Source organism: Saccostrea echinata, unplaced genomic scaffold (assembly GCF_033153115.1).
Source record: "Saccostrea echinata isolate AGI-Se365-2 ecotype Australia unplaced genomic scaffold, CSIRO_AGI_Sech_v1 ptg000054l, whole genome shotgun sequence".
In the NCBI taxonomy this organism is placed as follows: domain Eukaryota; kingdom Metazoa; phylum Mollusca; class Bivalvia; order Ostreida; family Ostreidae; genus Saccostrea; species Saccostrea echinata.
The window spans coordinates 8,311,929-8,325,931 of NW_026889803.1; the positions used below are offsets into that span (position 1 = coordinate 8,311,929).

General features: G+C 34.1%; 1 protein-coding gene across 1 annotated transcript; it reads left to right on the plus strand.

Annotated features, from left to right (window-relative positions):
- Nucleotides 1–11,909: 11,909 nt before the first annotated feature.
- Nucleotides 11,910–12,958, plus strand: LOC133204582 (uncharacterized protein K02A2.6-like). The gene is made up of 2 exons (XM_061340335.1): nucleotides 11,910–12,407; nucleotides 12,536–12,958. Exons 1-2 carry the CDS (start codon nucleotides 11,910–11,912, stop codon nucleotides 12,956–12,958), a joined length of 921 nt encoding a protein of 306 aa, XP_061196319.1.
- Nucleotides 12,959–14,003: the final 1,045 nt, after the last annotated feature.

Genomic DNA, 14,003 nt, shown 5'->3' on the forward strand with positions numbered 1-14,003 from the left:
ATATAGTCTCCGTTGAAAGATCAAATATCAGAAACGATCAATACAGAGTTATTTTTTTACATACATCCGAAACATGTTTTTTGGTCTCTTTATGAAGCAACACTTTAACTAAAATAAAGGATGGACTGTGAAAGGTACAAGGAAAACTTTAAGGAAGGTGTTCTTGACAGGTATATTATCGGAAATGTTACACCTAATCCTTGTACTTTGTTTTAGTTTCAGAAACTAGATCCATTCGAATTCTTTTTAATTATGCTGTGCATATGAGCTTTTCTTTTTCAATAATCCATGTAGATTAAGTATGAGTTGATATGATAAGAAAATACTGTACTTGTATTTTTCAGAACAAATTACTATGACGTCTTATTGTTTTGCAGATTGTTCTGTATATTTGCGCTGAAGTAAAATACATTAAGCCCGGCCACTTGGTAGTGTTTTGTATATCCTATCGTTAATAACTACTTTCTATGTTATATGTAAGTTTTTTTTACCAAGTTTTTTAAAGTGTTCATTTCTGTGTTTTTGATAAGTGATTTTTGGTAAAAGCTATATATCATGCGTGTACATTACGTACTCTTTAATTCATTTATTATCTCGAGTTTATTTTAACTCACAATTTAATTTTATCAATCGGACAATACATGTTTCACAAAGTTTTCAGTTTATACTGTAGCGTTTTATAACTAAACTTGATTCTTCACTGGTAATTACATGTGATATTAAAATGACATTAACAAAAAAAAGTTAAAAGTTTTTGATAGAAAAAACTTCATATTTACTAATTAATCACAACATTTGTTGTAATCATTTGCTTTAATGTTCATCAAAATCTTGTCAAACGTATTTCAATAAGGTCACCTATATGTGTTTGAACAAATGTAAATGTATTCACATCATGTTTGTACGAGCTTATTTGTAGTAAATTGAATTAAATAAGTTTTGTGTGACCATGCGACGTTGGAAACTATATGTGATGCTGAACGCTGGCAGGCCTTTGGAATGGAAAGTACTAACATGTCGTAATAAAGAAGTGGCGAACATTCATTAATGTACTGATATTTTTTAAAAGTTGGTAATTCCAACTTTGAAGTTGGAAACTCTAACGTTAAAGTTGGTAATTCCAACTCTACTCCTAGCTTTTCCAACTTAAATCTTGGCTTTTCCAACTTGGATGTTGGTATTTCCAACTTTAAAGTTGATAGTTCCAACTTTAATCTTGGCTTTTCCAACTTTAAAGTTGGCTTTTCCAACTTAAAAGTTGGAAATTCCAACTTAAAAGTTGGAAATTCCAACCTTAAAATTGGAAATTCCAACTTTAAAGTTGATAATTCCAACTTAAATCTTAGCTTTTCCAACTTAATTTAAAGTTGAAATTAAAGCAGTACAGTTGGAAATTCCATCTTAAATCTTGGCTTTTCCAAACTTAAATCTTGGCTTTTCCAACTTTAAAATTGGTAATTCCAACTTTAATCTTGGCTTTACCAACTTCAAAGTTGGTAATTCCAACTTTAAATGTAGTTTTTCCAGCTTTTGAATTAAAATTTTGACTTTTCCATCTTTGTTCGGTTCTATGCGTTTAATTCAGATACTTTACAGCTTAACCCGTGTTGCTGTTTTATACATATGCATGTAAGTACAGTGGTAATTCCAACTTTTATCTTGGTTTTAATCTATCTTTGTACCTCTTTATGCGTTATATTCAGATACATATACTTTGTAGCTGGACTCGTGTTGCTGTTTTATACATGTAATTACAATGGAAAGAAACGATTTAGCTATAAAATAATGATGAAAGGATTTTTTTCATTGTGTTTTCATAAAAAGAATGATACGTGCAAAGCCAGGAATTGATACCAACAAGAAAATTAAATATACATGTACTTTTTATCCGTTTTCAGCTAAAATTTCTAGTACAGTTCCGACGATAAATATGTAGTGTTATATATGAAAATAAAGGGTTTTTTTTCTCTTTGAATAAGAGAAATGAACAGAAATCCAAAGATTCATACATAACAGGCCATAATATTCGGGAATAACGTCGTTTTCTGCATTGTCTCCTTGTAACAGAGAAGCATTTTCAACAGATACTTTTTCTCGAAAAGGTTAAAACAATCTCCTCACAGCTCTTATAAATTTCACAGAATTGTTCTATAACATCACATCTAGATCTAACATATTTGTTAAGAATCTCTGTTTAGGGAAAGGATACGGAAAACCACTGAAACAAAAGTCTTTTAGGATGTCCCATTCAATGAAATTTAGGATTACCGCAATTTCAATAGGAAATATTGAAATAAACTGTCAGTAAATAAACAAATTTGATTTAACTTACACCGAGTACTTCTAAACAGTTACTTATTTCCGAAAAGTGAAGAAGTTTTTCTATCTTTAAAAGCGAGTAATCAAAAAAAAAAAAAAAAAAAAAAAAAAAAAAAACAAACAAACAAACAAACAAAAACAAAATAAAAAACAAACAAACAAACAAAAAAACAAAAAAAAAACAAACAAAAAAACCAAAAAAAAAAAAACAAACAAAAAAACCAAAAAAAAAAAAAAAACCAAAAAAAAAAAAACCAAAAAAAAAAAAAAACAAAACAAAAAAAAAACAAAACAAGAAACAAAGAAAAAAACCCAACAAAAAACAGAAAGAAAAAAAAGAAGAAAAAAACTGCTTTTTTCCAATAAAAATGGAACTCGTAAATATACTTGCCTTGTCATTGGTCATTTGGAAAATTATTTTGTTAAAAACATTCTGATTGTACATACAAGTACTCTAAATTGATATGAAAAAGATACTTGAGGTTCTATTGACGATATTTGTAGTTATTAAATAAAATGTATACTGACTAACTTTTGTCATACTAATTGTTAGACCATTATTCACACACTATAGTCTACAGACTTTTCCGCTTTTCCCGATCATAGCAAGGAGCACACGGTGGGTGTGACCGGTAGCAGGGTATGCTCACTCCTCCATTGCACCTGATCCCACATCTGATGTTTTTGGAGGTCTGTGTTTGCTCTGCTCCTGATTTGTATTGTTTTAATGGACTTTGAGCTCGAATACTGTTCGTTATCTCCATATTTCAAAATGTAGTTTTTGAAGATAGGTCTTCCATCAATCTGTTGGAATTCCTTTGATACCAATTACACCTCGTTATAGGCAGACCTATTTTTATGTTCATTATAAGCAGAATTTATTTAAAACTTCTATATGAGAAGAAAACACTTGCTGTGGCATTCAACTCGACATTTCCATATATCGACGACGTATTATCAATTAACAGTACTTACTCCCATTCATAAGTCGATTCAATATATCCCAGTGAACTTGAAATAAAGGAAACCACGGAGAATGACACATCTGTTTCATACTTCAAGTTGGATATTTGACTAGAAAAAGACGTTAATGGTAACCTAACGACAAAATTTTATGATAACCGTGATGACTTCAACTTTTCTTTCGTCAGCTTCCCATACTTATGCAGCAATATAACCTTATCAGCTACATATGGGGTTTATGTCTCTCAGTTGATTCGATACGCAAGAGCATGCTCTAAGTACCAACAATGTCTAAAACGAGGCAAGCTATTGACAAAAAGGTTGATGAAACAAGGATATCAACAGTGTCCTTTAAAGTCATCATTGACCAATGACCTTGTCTAATGCTGACTGACGTTTTTCATATTAATTGTTAGTCCATTATTTACACACTGAACTGTCTAAGGATTTTTCCATTTTCCCCGTACATGACAAATAGCACACGTCGGGTGTGCCCGGTAAGAAGGGGGTGCTCGATCCTCCTTGGCATATAATCCCGCCTCCGATGTTTTTGGAGGTCCATGTTTGCTGTGTTCCCGATTTGTATTGTTTAAATGGACTATTAGCTTGAATACTATTCATTATTTCCATATTTCCTGGAAGTTATATGTAAGGTTATAGGGAAGGTCAAAATAATTTACACATATTAATTGCTTACCAATTTGTTTCACTGCATTAGGTTTGCATTAATAAAGGTGGTATTAATTTAAAATAAAAGAAAAAGGCTAAGGAAAAGGGCTTGAAAATCTCAAATTAAAGATTGAAAAGCCAATATTAAGGTCAGACGATACGTTCCTCAAATATCTGTTTTGAAAATCTTCGTAATGTATGAAAAATATTCAAAATTTTAATTACCTTCTGATTTCTTAGCAGGTTTCTTCTTGTCTTAAATAATCGAAGCACTAAAAAGTGTGATACTGGCATATAAAGTTTTTCCCAAAAGGATTATATAGGAACCAACATCCTCTTGTATCGTGCACAAATGCCTGGAAAGGTACCTCAATTTTTTGTGAGTAAACATGTTAAAGTCGCAATACTTCAACGACAAAATCTTGGAAAAAATTATATATTTTTGAGGAACGTATCGTCTGTCCTTAAAATTGGCATTGTCAACTTTAAAGTTGAAATTACCAACTTTAAAGTTGGAAAAGCCAACTTTAAAGTTAAAAAAGCCAATTTAAAAGTTAGAATTTCCAAATTTAAAGTTGGAAAAGGCAACTTTTAAGTCAGCATTTCCAACTTGGAAAAGCCAAGAATAAAGTTGGATTTCTTACTTTCTAGTTGGAAAAGCCGACTTTTAAATTGGAAAAGCCAAGATTTAATTTGAAATTTCCAACTTTGAAGTTACTTATTTGGAATTACCAACTTTAAAAAAAATGTGGCACTAAAACACTTACAAAATAATGTCAGTCACACCGTAAATTGTCTTTGAAACAGCCCTAGGGAACTGGAAGTGTGGAAAAACGTAAAAGATTTGGAGAGACTCGAAAGACATAAGAGAGGGAGGAAGACAGACTTTTAAAACGAATACATGTAGCTAAACAGAATAACTTTTTTGACACTGCAACACACTGACAAGCAATCGGAACACCCAAGCTCATATCGATCAGCAGAAGCACAGAACCTAGGAGACTAAAGATGGAACGAAGTAATCATGCAAGCAATATTAAATAATAGTCAGCATATTCGACAACAAAATTTTGACTTAAGTCTGTTTCTCATTTTAAGGTCCTGAAGCCATAGATAGAAGATCAGAACTGAATAATATTACATGTAATCTGACAGGTCTGAAAAAATGATATGTTGAGAAAATAATCAAAGAATTAGCGATGGTTACTAACTTTTCAGTATGTGTTTATAAAAGGTGAAGACAACGAACAGTGATTAATCTCACAAGTCCAATAAAGTATACAAAATCTTGATAGGGCAAAAAAACCACGAACCCCTAGAAAACAACACGTGGGATCACATGCCTAGAAAAAGTAAGCGTCCTCTGTAGACCGGTCACACCCTAACACCCGCCGTGAGCCCTCTGTAAAGAAGGGGGTAATCAGTAGTCAAAATGATATAGAAACAATGGTCTAATGTGGTGGGAGACGTGTCAGTCAAACTACGATCCAACGATAGACTGCAAGGTGTTTACATCTATAACGACATAAATTTGTGAAAAGCACAAGGCAGCGTGTTTGCCTCTAGATCTAAATGTACAGTACTCTTCTTAATACCTGAAGAACTAGTTTTTGCTATATTAATTTGCTTAATTTTTTGTGTATGTGTTTTAAAATTTAGTATTGTATTAAAGATCCTGAACACGTAATTTTCTCTCTCTCTCTCTCTCTTTTACTGAGAACTTTTAAATGTATTGGATATTTTAGGATGATATAACGTTATTACTTTTTACTTTTTCTGAAAAAGCAAGTGTCAATTAATTTTTTTTGTCATATATAATAGTAATCGACTTCTTTTCAAAATCTGCTTACGTAAACTTATTATTTCAATTCTAGTTATAATCTTCTTCTTGCAGATGTTTTTGTGCCATATATGTGATGCACGATTTCCCAAAATTAATTGCATTTACTATAAAAAAAAAATATTATCAGTTATCTGAAAATATTTCCATTTCTATTTGTTTTCTCTGTGATAACTCTTTGAAAGTTAGGAGAGTTAATTTCTTGATCATTCCAACGGAATGCAAATTTCGCCAAGCGAAAGGTCAGAGGCTAAGAAGGCCTAATATGCATGTAATTCTCGTGCGGCTGTCTTTGTGTTTGACGTCAGTGGGCGGGGACTATTGAAATTGACGTGAGGCCTCGTGTAATTTAAATCAATCAGTCTACATTTTTAAAATCTAAATTTACAATTTTATTTCACAATGAAATGGAAATATAAGGAATCACTGTCTAGTTAGTAGAGTATGCCAGGGACATCAACGATAGTTGGAAACGTGGGATAATTTATGCATAACGGGCTTCGCCCGTTATGCAAATTATCCCACGTTTCCAACTATCGTTGATGCCCTGGCATACTCTACTAACTAGACAGTGACTCCTTAAACATACGCTACATCACATTAGAATTTAACGCTTTTAAATCCAGATTGTTCTCTTGAAATTTTACATCGCACTACAAGGTTAACCAAGAAACAAATATTCAAAAGCATTACTTCTTTTATTATCAACATTTAATAAAAAAAAGAAAGATTTTGTAAGCTCATTCAATTTCAAGCTTATTTGAAGCTAGACATAAATAAAGTTCGACAACTCAATAAATAGTGCGTCTACACTGACTTGTGCAGGATTGAATTATCCGAGTCTGTTCCTTAACTTTGTAAGGAAGAACATTGAATCCATCACTGCAGTAGAGATGTAATATTGGGAGTTCGCTTACAGTACCTCTGGTGATTTCTATTCCCTAAATCATAATAATACATTTTAGCACTTTATTTAATATTAGGATCAGAATTTGCTAAAATGATTCAAGTTTAAAATCTACTGTATCTATTATATTTTAGCTGACATGGCATTTTTCTTTGTCACTGACAAAAAGAAAAATACAAGGTGAGGTTCTTCGAATGCATGACGTCATTAAGTCATGCTCATCAAGCGTGTGGCATATTTATCCTCTTAAACCACAAGTGTAAACATAAAAAAAAATGTCTTTACTTCTTGAAATCTAGATGAGAAAATGTGTGCCCAATATCATGAATAAAAATTCCAAACGCATAAGTGTGAAAGTCATGTTTCTCAGGTAAGATTTCAGGTTCACGAAGCTCTTTTGATCAGACATGGAAATGTATAAAAATCCAAAAATCTGACGAAAATCCTCTTTTTAAATTGTATAAGAAGTGGTAGATTGCTAAATTAATTCTTCTGAATGACAGATTTGGCCACAAAGCTTGAGATAATCTTATAATACACGAGAAAGTCTAACTATTTTTAATTCACACCCAACTCAATTTAGCGAACTTGTCCGCCAGTTCGTCAAATGAGCGCGTCAAACAGATATGATAAAGATCTCCAGAGAAGGATGCAGGAGTGTATTGCCTTATTTGCAACAAGGCAATGAATAAACAGTTTTTTGTCGTAAAATTATGTACAAAAAGTTCAATTCATAGAGGCAAAATAATACAAATGGAATTTCCTTTAGTTATGTGAAAATTACAAATATATATTATGACTACCAATACTCCATTTTAAATCGGGATATAGTATTATGAAAGCCTATTAGATTGTGTTCCTTGTCAAGATCTAAAAAAAAAACCCGGAAAAATCTGTAGACAATTCAGTGTGTAAATAATGGCCTAACAATTAGTATGACAAAAGTTAGTCAGTATGCATTTTACTTAATGATAGGTTATTTTTGCTGAAAAGGTCATTGTATCGACCATAAAACTTGCCAAATGATGACTTCAAACGAGACGGTTGATATCCTTGTTTCATCAACTTGTTTGTCAACAGCTTGCCTCGTTTTAGAAATTGTTCTTATGTAGAACATGCTCTTGATAACAGATTTCATAACGAGAAAAGTATTTCGTAAAAAGATCTCGTTGAAATATCTTTTAATTCAAATAAAAGATATCGTAATTACGAGAAAAAAAATTGTACATAGAACGAGTTTCCACATATTATTTATAGTCTTGGAAGAACAGAAAAGAGTGCCTAGTGAATAATTTAATCATCACTTGTTATCACTTTCATTTTGAGCTCTACTGGTCGGAGACCAGAAGAGCTTATGCAAAAGTACATTGTAAGGTGTCCGTCGTAAGTCTATCTGTCTGTCTGTTTATCTGTAAACAACTTTATAAAACGCTACTCCTCCCACAGTTTTGATCCAATTTCAATATAACTTAGTACACAAGTAGACTATACTAAGATACCTGTTTATCAGTTTTTGTTTTCAATGAACAGTGTTGCCATAGTTACTTAAACAGAAATTTCTGTGAAATTCTTTCAAAATGCTAATCGTCCTATATTTTTTGTCTGATTTCAATGTAACTTGGTACACAAGTAGACTAAACTAGGATACATAATTTTGTGTTTCTTTTTTTTTATTTCAATGTTGACATGGTTACTAAAAATAGGAATTTCTTCGAAATTCTTTCAAAACGCTACTCCTCCTATAGTTTCAGTCGGATTTCAGTATAACTTGGTACAAATGGTAAAAATACATTATTCTACACATTGGTTTTGATTTCAATGAACATTGTTGTCATGGTTACTAAAAATAGAAATTTCTGTGAAATTCTTCCAAAATGCTACCCTTCCTACGGTTTATGTCCAATTGTAATTAAACTGACTCAGAAAGAGACTAAACCAAGGATATTATTTTATTTATTGCTGTTGTCATAGTTTCAGGTCTAAGTTCTACCTTTGTTAATTAAATAGAAACCAGAAGAGCTACAGTGTCATCAGAGACTTCTGGTTTATTTTATGGTTTTCATTGAAATGCATGCACAAGCGCCGAAAACGTTTAATGCAAATTCGGTGGTTTGGGAGGGTAGAGGTTCCCTTTCCTCTGGGAGAACAATTTAGAATTGAATTTCAAAAGTCATTGGTAAATAGACCTAAAGCATAAAGTCTTCGCTCATGCCTTTCTAAGTTCACAAAATTATTTTTAAGTTGATAGAATATTATAATTGATTCTTGCAGATGAAAATGAATAAATTAAAAGAGATTTAAAACCCAACGGAGAGAAATTTTCAAAAGAAGGAAAAAAACCCTGGACTAGTATGTAAACATTATCTCATAATTTTAATAAAACATTATCACGTTATAACAAGAATTTCTCCTTATCACGTAATTACGAGATCGTTTCTTGTTATTACACGATCTTTTCTTGTAATTACGAGATAGTTTTCTCCTATTTATAACAGATCTTTTGAGATGGGATGCTTACTCCTCCTAAGCACCTGATCCCACCTCTGGAATTTCAAGGGATCCATGTTTTATGCCTTGTTGACAGATTTGTAGATTTTTTTAAAATAGTTTTTTTTCTTTTTTTTTTTTAGATAGATCGCTGTTCTTTATCTTCACCCATTTCATTCTCGTAATTACGATATCTTTTCTCGTATTTATACTAGATATATAGTGGGAACGTGAATCTATTTTTCTTTTACTTGATACTAATAGGTTTTCGTAACATTCATACCAGCCTTATAAGTTTTGAATCGAGGACAACTCCATAAATCTGAAGTGTCTCCATTCAGCATTCACAAGTTTTGAATTTGAGTTAAGTGACATCTCACAAGAATCAATAAAATAGGTTAATAGTAATCTTAAAACTAAATTAAATGCGTTGTTCAAACTTCTTTATTTAAAAAAAAAATCGGAATTAAAAAAAAATATTATACAGGGTATTTGCATTTTGTCTACATAATACCCGAATTAATGCTTTGTGGTTAACCGTTCAGTTTAAACTTTTACTATGTTATGTAAGAACCGGAATAAAGCAATTCAGAAAACGCACATAGTTGTGGCAGTCATGTTTGTAAGATTGTCTTAAATAAAAGACATCACATGGTGTCAGAAGTGAACACCGAATTATGGAACAGTTAAAACCTCCGTCGCACTTGAGTTTCGAAGGGAATTTAGCCGAAAACTGGAAAGAATGGCTCCAAGGATTTCGACTATACTTGATCGCGTCGGGAATCGACGAGAATACACAAAGAGCCTGTTACTGCATATGCACATACTGTATCAAAAGAACATAAATTGCGTAAGAACTATGACAAACAACACCACAATAGTGAACACAGAAAACCGAAAGCTCGTGTCAAAAGTGCGCCAGATACCAAAAATCCATGTGGCAGATGCGGAAGAGAACATGACAAAGGAAAGTGCTCTGCATATAATAAACTATGTTACAAATGTAACAATACTGGTCACTATGCAAAATTCTGAAAGACAAAATCTACTGTGCATTCCTTAGAAGAAACAGAAGACCTGTACCTTGGTATAGTTAGTGTAGACAGTGTTCATGAAGCGCCGTGGACAGAAACAGGCACCATCAACAGAATACCTGTTACGTTTAAGTTAGATACAGGAGCTCAAGCGAACATAATACCGTGAGATGTGTTCAACACGCTAAAGATCTCGAAGAACCGTTTACGGAGTGTGAACGTAAACTTTATCACTTACAGTGGACAAGTCATGAATCCGGACGGAAAGATTGACATTCGTTGCCATTTCCGCAACAAGGAACATACACTTCCGTTTTATGTTACTCACAAAGGAAGCACTCCGATCCTCTCTAAAGAAACCTGTGCTCGCTTGGGACTAGTACAACACATACCAGCAGAGTCTATTGACAGTGAAGTGTGTATGTCAAAGGACAAACTACTGCAACAGTATGCTGATGTTTTCAGTGGGTTAGGAAAATTGTCCGGGACGCACCACATTGAAATTGATAAAAGTGCAAATCCAGTGGTCCACCCACCGAGAAAAGTACCTGCAGTGTTACTTAAACCTGTCCAAAATGAACTAAAGCGAATGGAAGACTTAGGCGTCATAACGAAACAAGACGGTCCGATAGATTGGGTCCAGACTGGGTCAACAGTATGGTGACAGTACGCAAACCAGGGAAGATTCGCATATGTTTGGATCCAAAAGATTTGAATCCGCACATCAAACGAGAGCATTATCATCTTGTGACCGTAGAGGAAATCATTGAAAGACTGCCGAATGCTGAAGTTTTCTCACGATTTGATGCTACTCATGGCTTTTGGCACATTCAGCTCGATGAGGAAAGTTCTAAAGCACTTACTTTCAACACACCATTCGGTCGTTACCGATACTTGAGACTTCCGTTTGGAATTACGGTTTACCTCAGCTTCAGAAGTGTTTTCAAAGCGTGTACAGGAACTATTCTCCGACTTACCTGGTGTTGAGTGTTTAGTGGACGATATCCTGGTACATGGGGAAAACAACGCGGAACATGATGAAAACCTCATTCGTTGCTGGAACGTTGTCGCAAAATAGGACTGAAGCTCAACAAGGACAAAGTTGAACTCAGAGTACCTGAAGTCAAGTATGTTGGCCATATCACTGGTAAGGATGGACTTAAAGTGGATCCGGAAAAAGGTGCGAGCCATCATTAATATGCCGGAACCAACAGACATACAAGGAGTTCGCAGATTTCTTGGACTTGTGCAATATGTCTCCAAGTTTATACCAAATCTTGCAGATCTATCAGAACCACTCAGGATATTGACCAAGAATGATGTCACGTGGCACTGGGACAGAGAACAGATAGACAGTTTCACAAAATTAAAAGAAGTACTGACACAAGCACCAGTACTAAGGATTTATGATCTTGAGAAGGATGTCTCGATTTCTGTTGACGCTAGCTGCAAAGGATTAGGTGCTGTATTGGTACAAAATGGACAACCCATAGCTTATGCCTCCCAAGCTCTCACAGAAACTCAACAGAGGTACGCGCAAATAGAACGCGAGATGCTGGCAGTTATATACAGATGTGAAAAATTTCACCATTACATTTATGGCCGTTCAGTTACCATAGAAACAGACCACAAGCCTTTATGAGCAATTCACCCCAAACCATTGTACCAAGCTACACCAAGACTACAAAGAATGCTGATGCGCCTACAGCGCTATGATGTACAGCTAAAGTACGTTCCTGGAAAGGAAATGTTCATATCTGATGCTTTAAGCAGAGCTTATTTGAAAGAGTGCAAAGAGACACTAGTAGATGAAAACATAGATGTGAACTATATCGAACAAGAACTTTCTATGACAGAGGAAAAGCTACAAGAACTAAAGGACGCAACAGAAGCAGACGAACAGTTCCAGACACTAGCAGACATTGTTAGAGTAGGATGGCTTGAGATGCGCTCACAAGTTTCAACTTGTGTAAGGATGTTCTGGAACTACCGAGATGAGATAACCGTGCTGAATGGACTACTTTACAAAGGACAGTCCGTTATGATTCCTCTATCGCTGCGACGCCAAATGCTGAACAGGTTGCATGAACCTCACCTTGGAATAGTGAAAATTAAACAGAGAGCCAGAAACATAATATTTTGGCCGAACATGAACTATGATATAAAGCAGTTGATACAGTCCTGTGGAGTATGCAAACTCGTTTCGGAAAACAAACACTAAACAGCCTCTTATTCCGCACGAGATACCTACTACTCCGTGGATCAAAGTCGGAGCAGATATTTTTCACTTTAAAGGCAAAGACTACTTGCTATTAGTTGAACTATTACTCGAAATTCCCAGACATCATACCACTTCCTGATCTGCGAGCCCGATCTACCATTGCTGCATGTAAGGCAGTGTTTGCAAGAAATGACATACCCTTAGAACTGTTTTCAGACAATAGACCGCAGTTCAGCTGTCAGGAGTTTAAGAGTTTTGCATCAGAATGGGAATTCACACACAAGACGTCAAGCCCCCGTTATCCACGTTCAAATGGTCAGTCTGAGCGATGTTTTCAGACAGTGAAACAACTTCTCAAAAAGGCCGAAGAGAGCAACACCGACCCAAATATTGCTCTTCTCGAATACAGAAATACACCGATTGATGGAGTTGGAAAATCACCAGCACAGTTTCTGATGAACAGAAATTTACGTTCAAAGCTGCCCACTACGCAAACATGGTTAGAGCCAGTTAGATAGCTATAAGTATCCTATCACGTACAAAGATTTACTTTTTTATGTAATTCAAATGTTAACTTGTGAAGAATAATATCGGCAGACAAAAACTACGAAACCCCCCCCCCCCCTTTTCGCTTTTATTCGCAATTTAAAAAAAATTGACTCGGGAAAACTCTACGATCGGGCGAAAATGCATGAGAAGGGATGCCTCTTTTATAAAATATAACTTTCAGCCGTAGGGTATGTCGGTGCATTAAACTCGAAAAATAAGCGTCTCTTTCTATGCTTGTCACTGCACTATTTAAGGATAATATGAAAAAGTTCGTTCTTTGACTTTAGGGACCATGACGGTAAAGGTATAAGTACTGCGGCTTAAAGGATTAACAACAGATTGCCAATCCTTACATTTGTTTCAATATGAGGTAATATGTCGCGACTTGTATTGGGAAAGAAGTGCTGCATTTTTAATCAATCGTACATTTATCTGAGTATCAAGGTGTTATGTGTTATGTGAATTGTTTTATGAATTGGATTTCTGATAGTCAAAATGGTACGTAAGCATTGGAAAAAACCCCTGATTTTCTTTTAAACTTGTGTGTGTATGTATATATCAGTTTTATTTTTCTTTTCAAAATGGAATGTTGGGTTTTCAATGAAAACAGCATGATAAAGATATTTTGCTCTCAGGACCTTATATTGTTATCTCTCAAAGCAGTAAGTTTGTAAGCACTAAGGTTAGGCATATATTGTTTTTTTTTTCATTGAACCTAAATTAAGTCAATTTATTTAGAAATATAAAGAGGAAAATAGCAACCTCTTATGACCCCAACATTTAAAATATACAACCTTAAAGTTTGACCTTTTACCAAAGTACATGTATCAATAATAATTTTCTCTAATTTTCGATGATTTAGTAAGTGACCTTTTCGCAATTATAACAGTCTATCTTTAGGTCGAATATTAACTGATATCTTTTATATAAATTGGGAGCTCTGGGCATTAATTTTTATTAAACCTTGAAAAGCAGAGGGTGTATAGTGTTGAGGTGTCCGTTCGTCTACCTGTA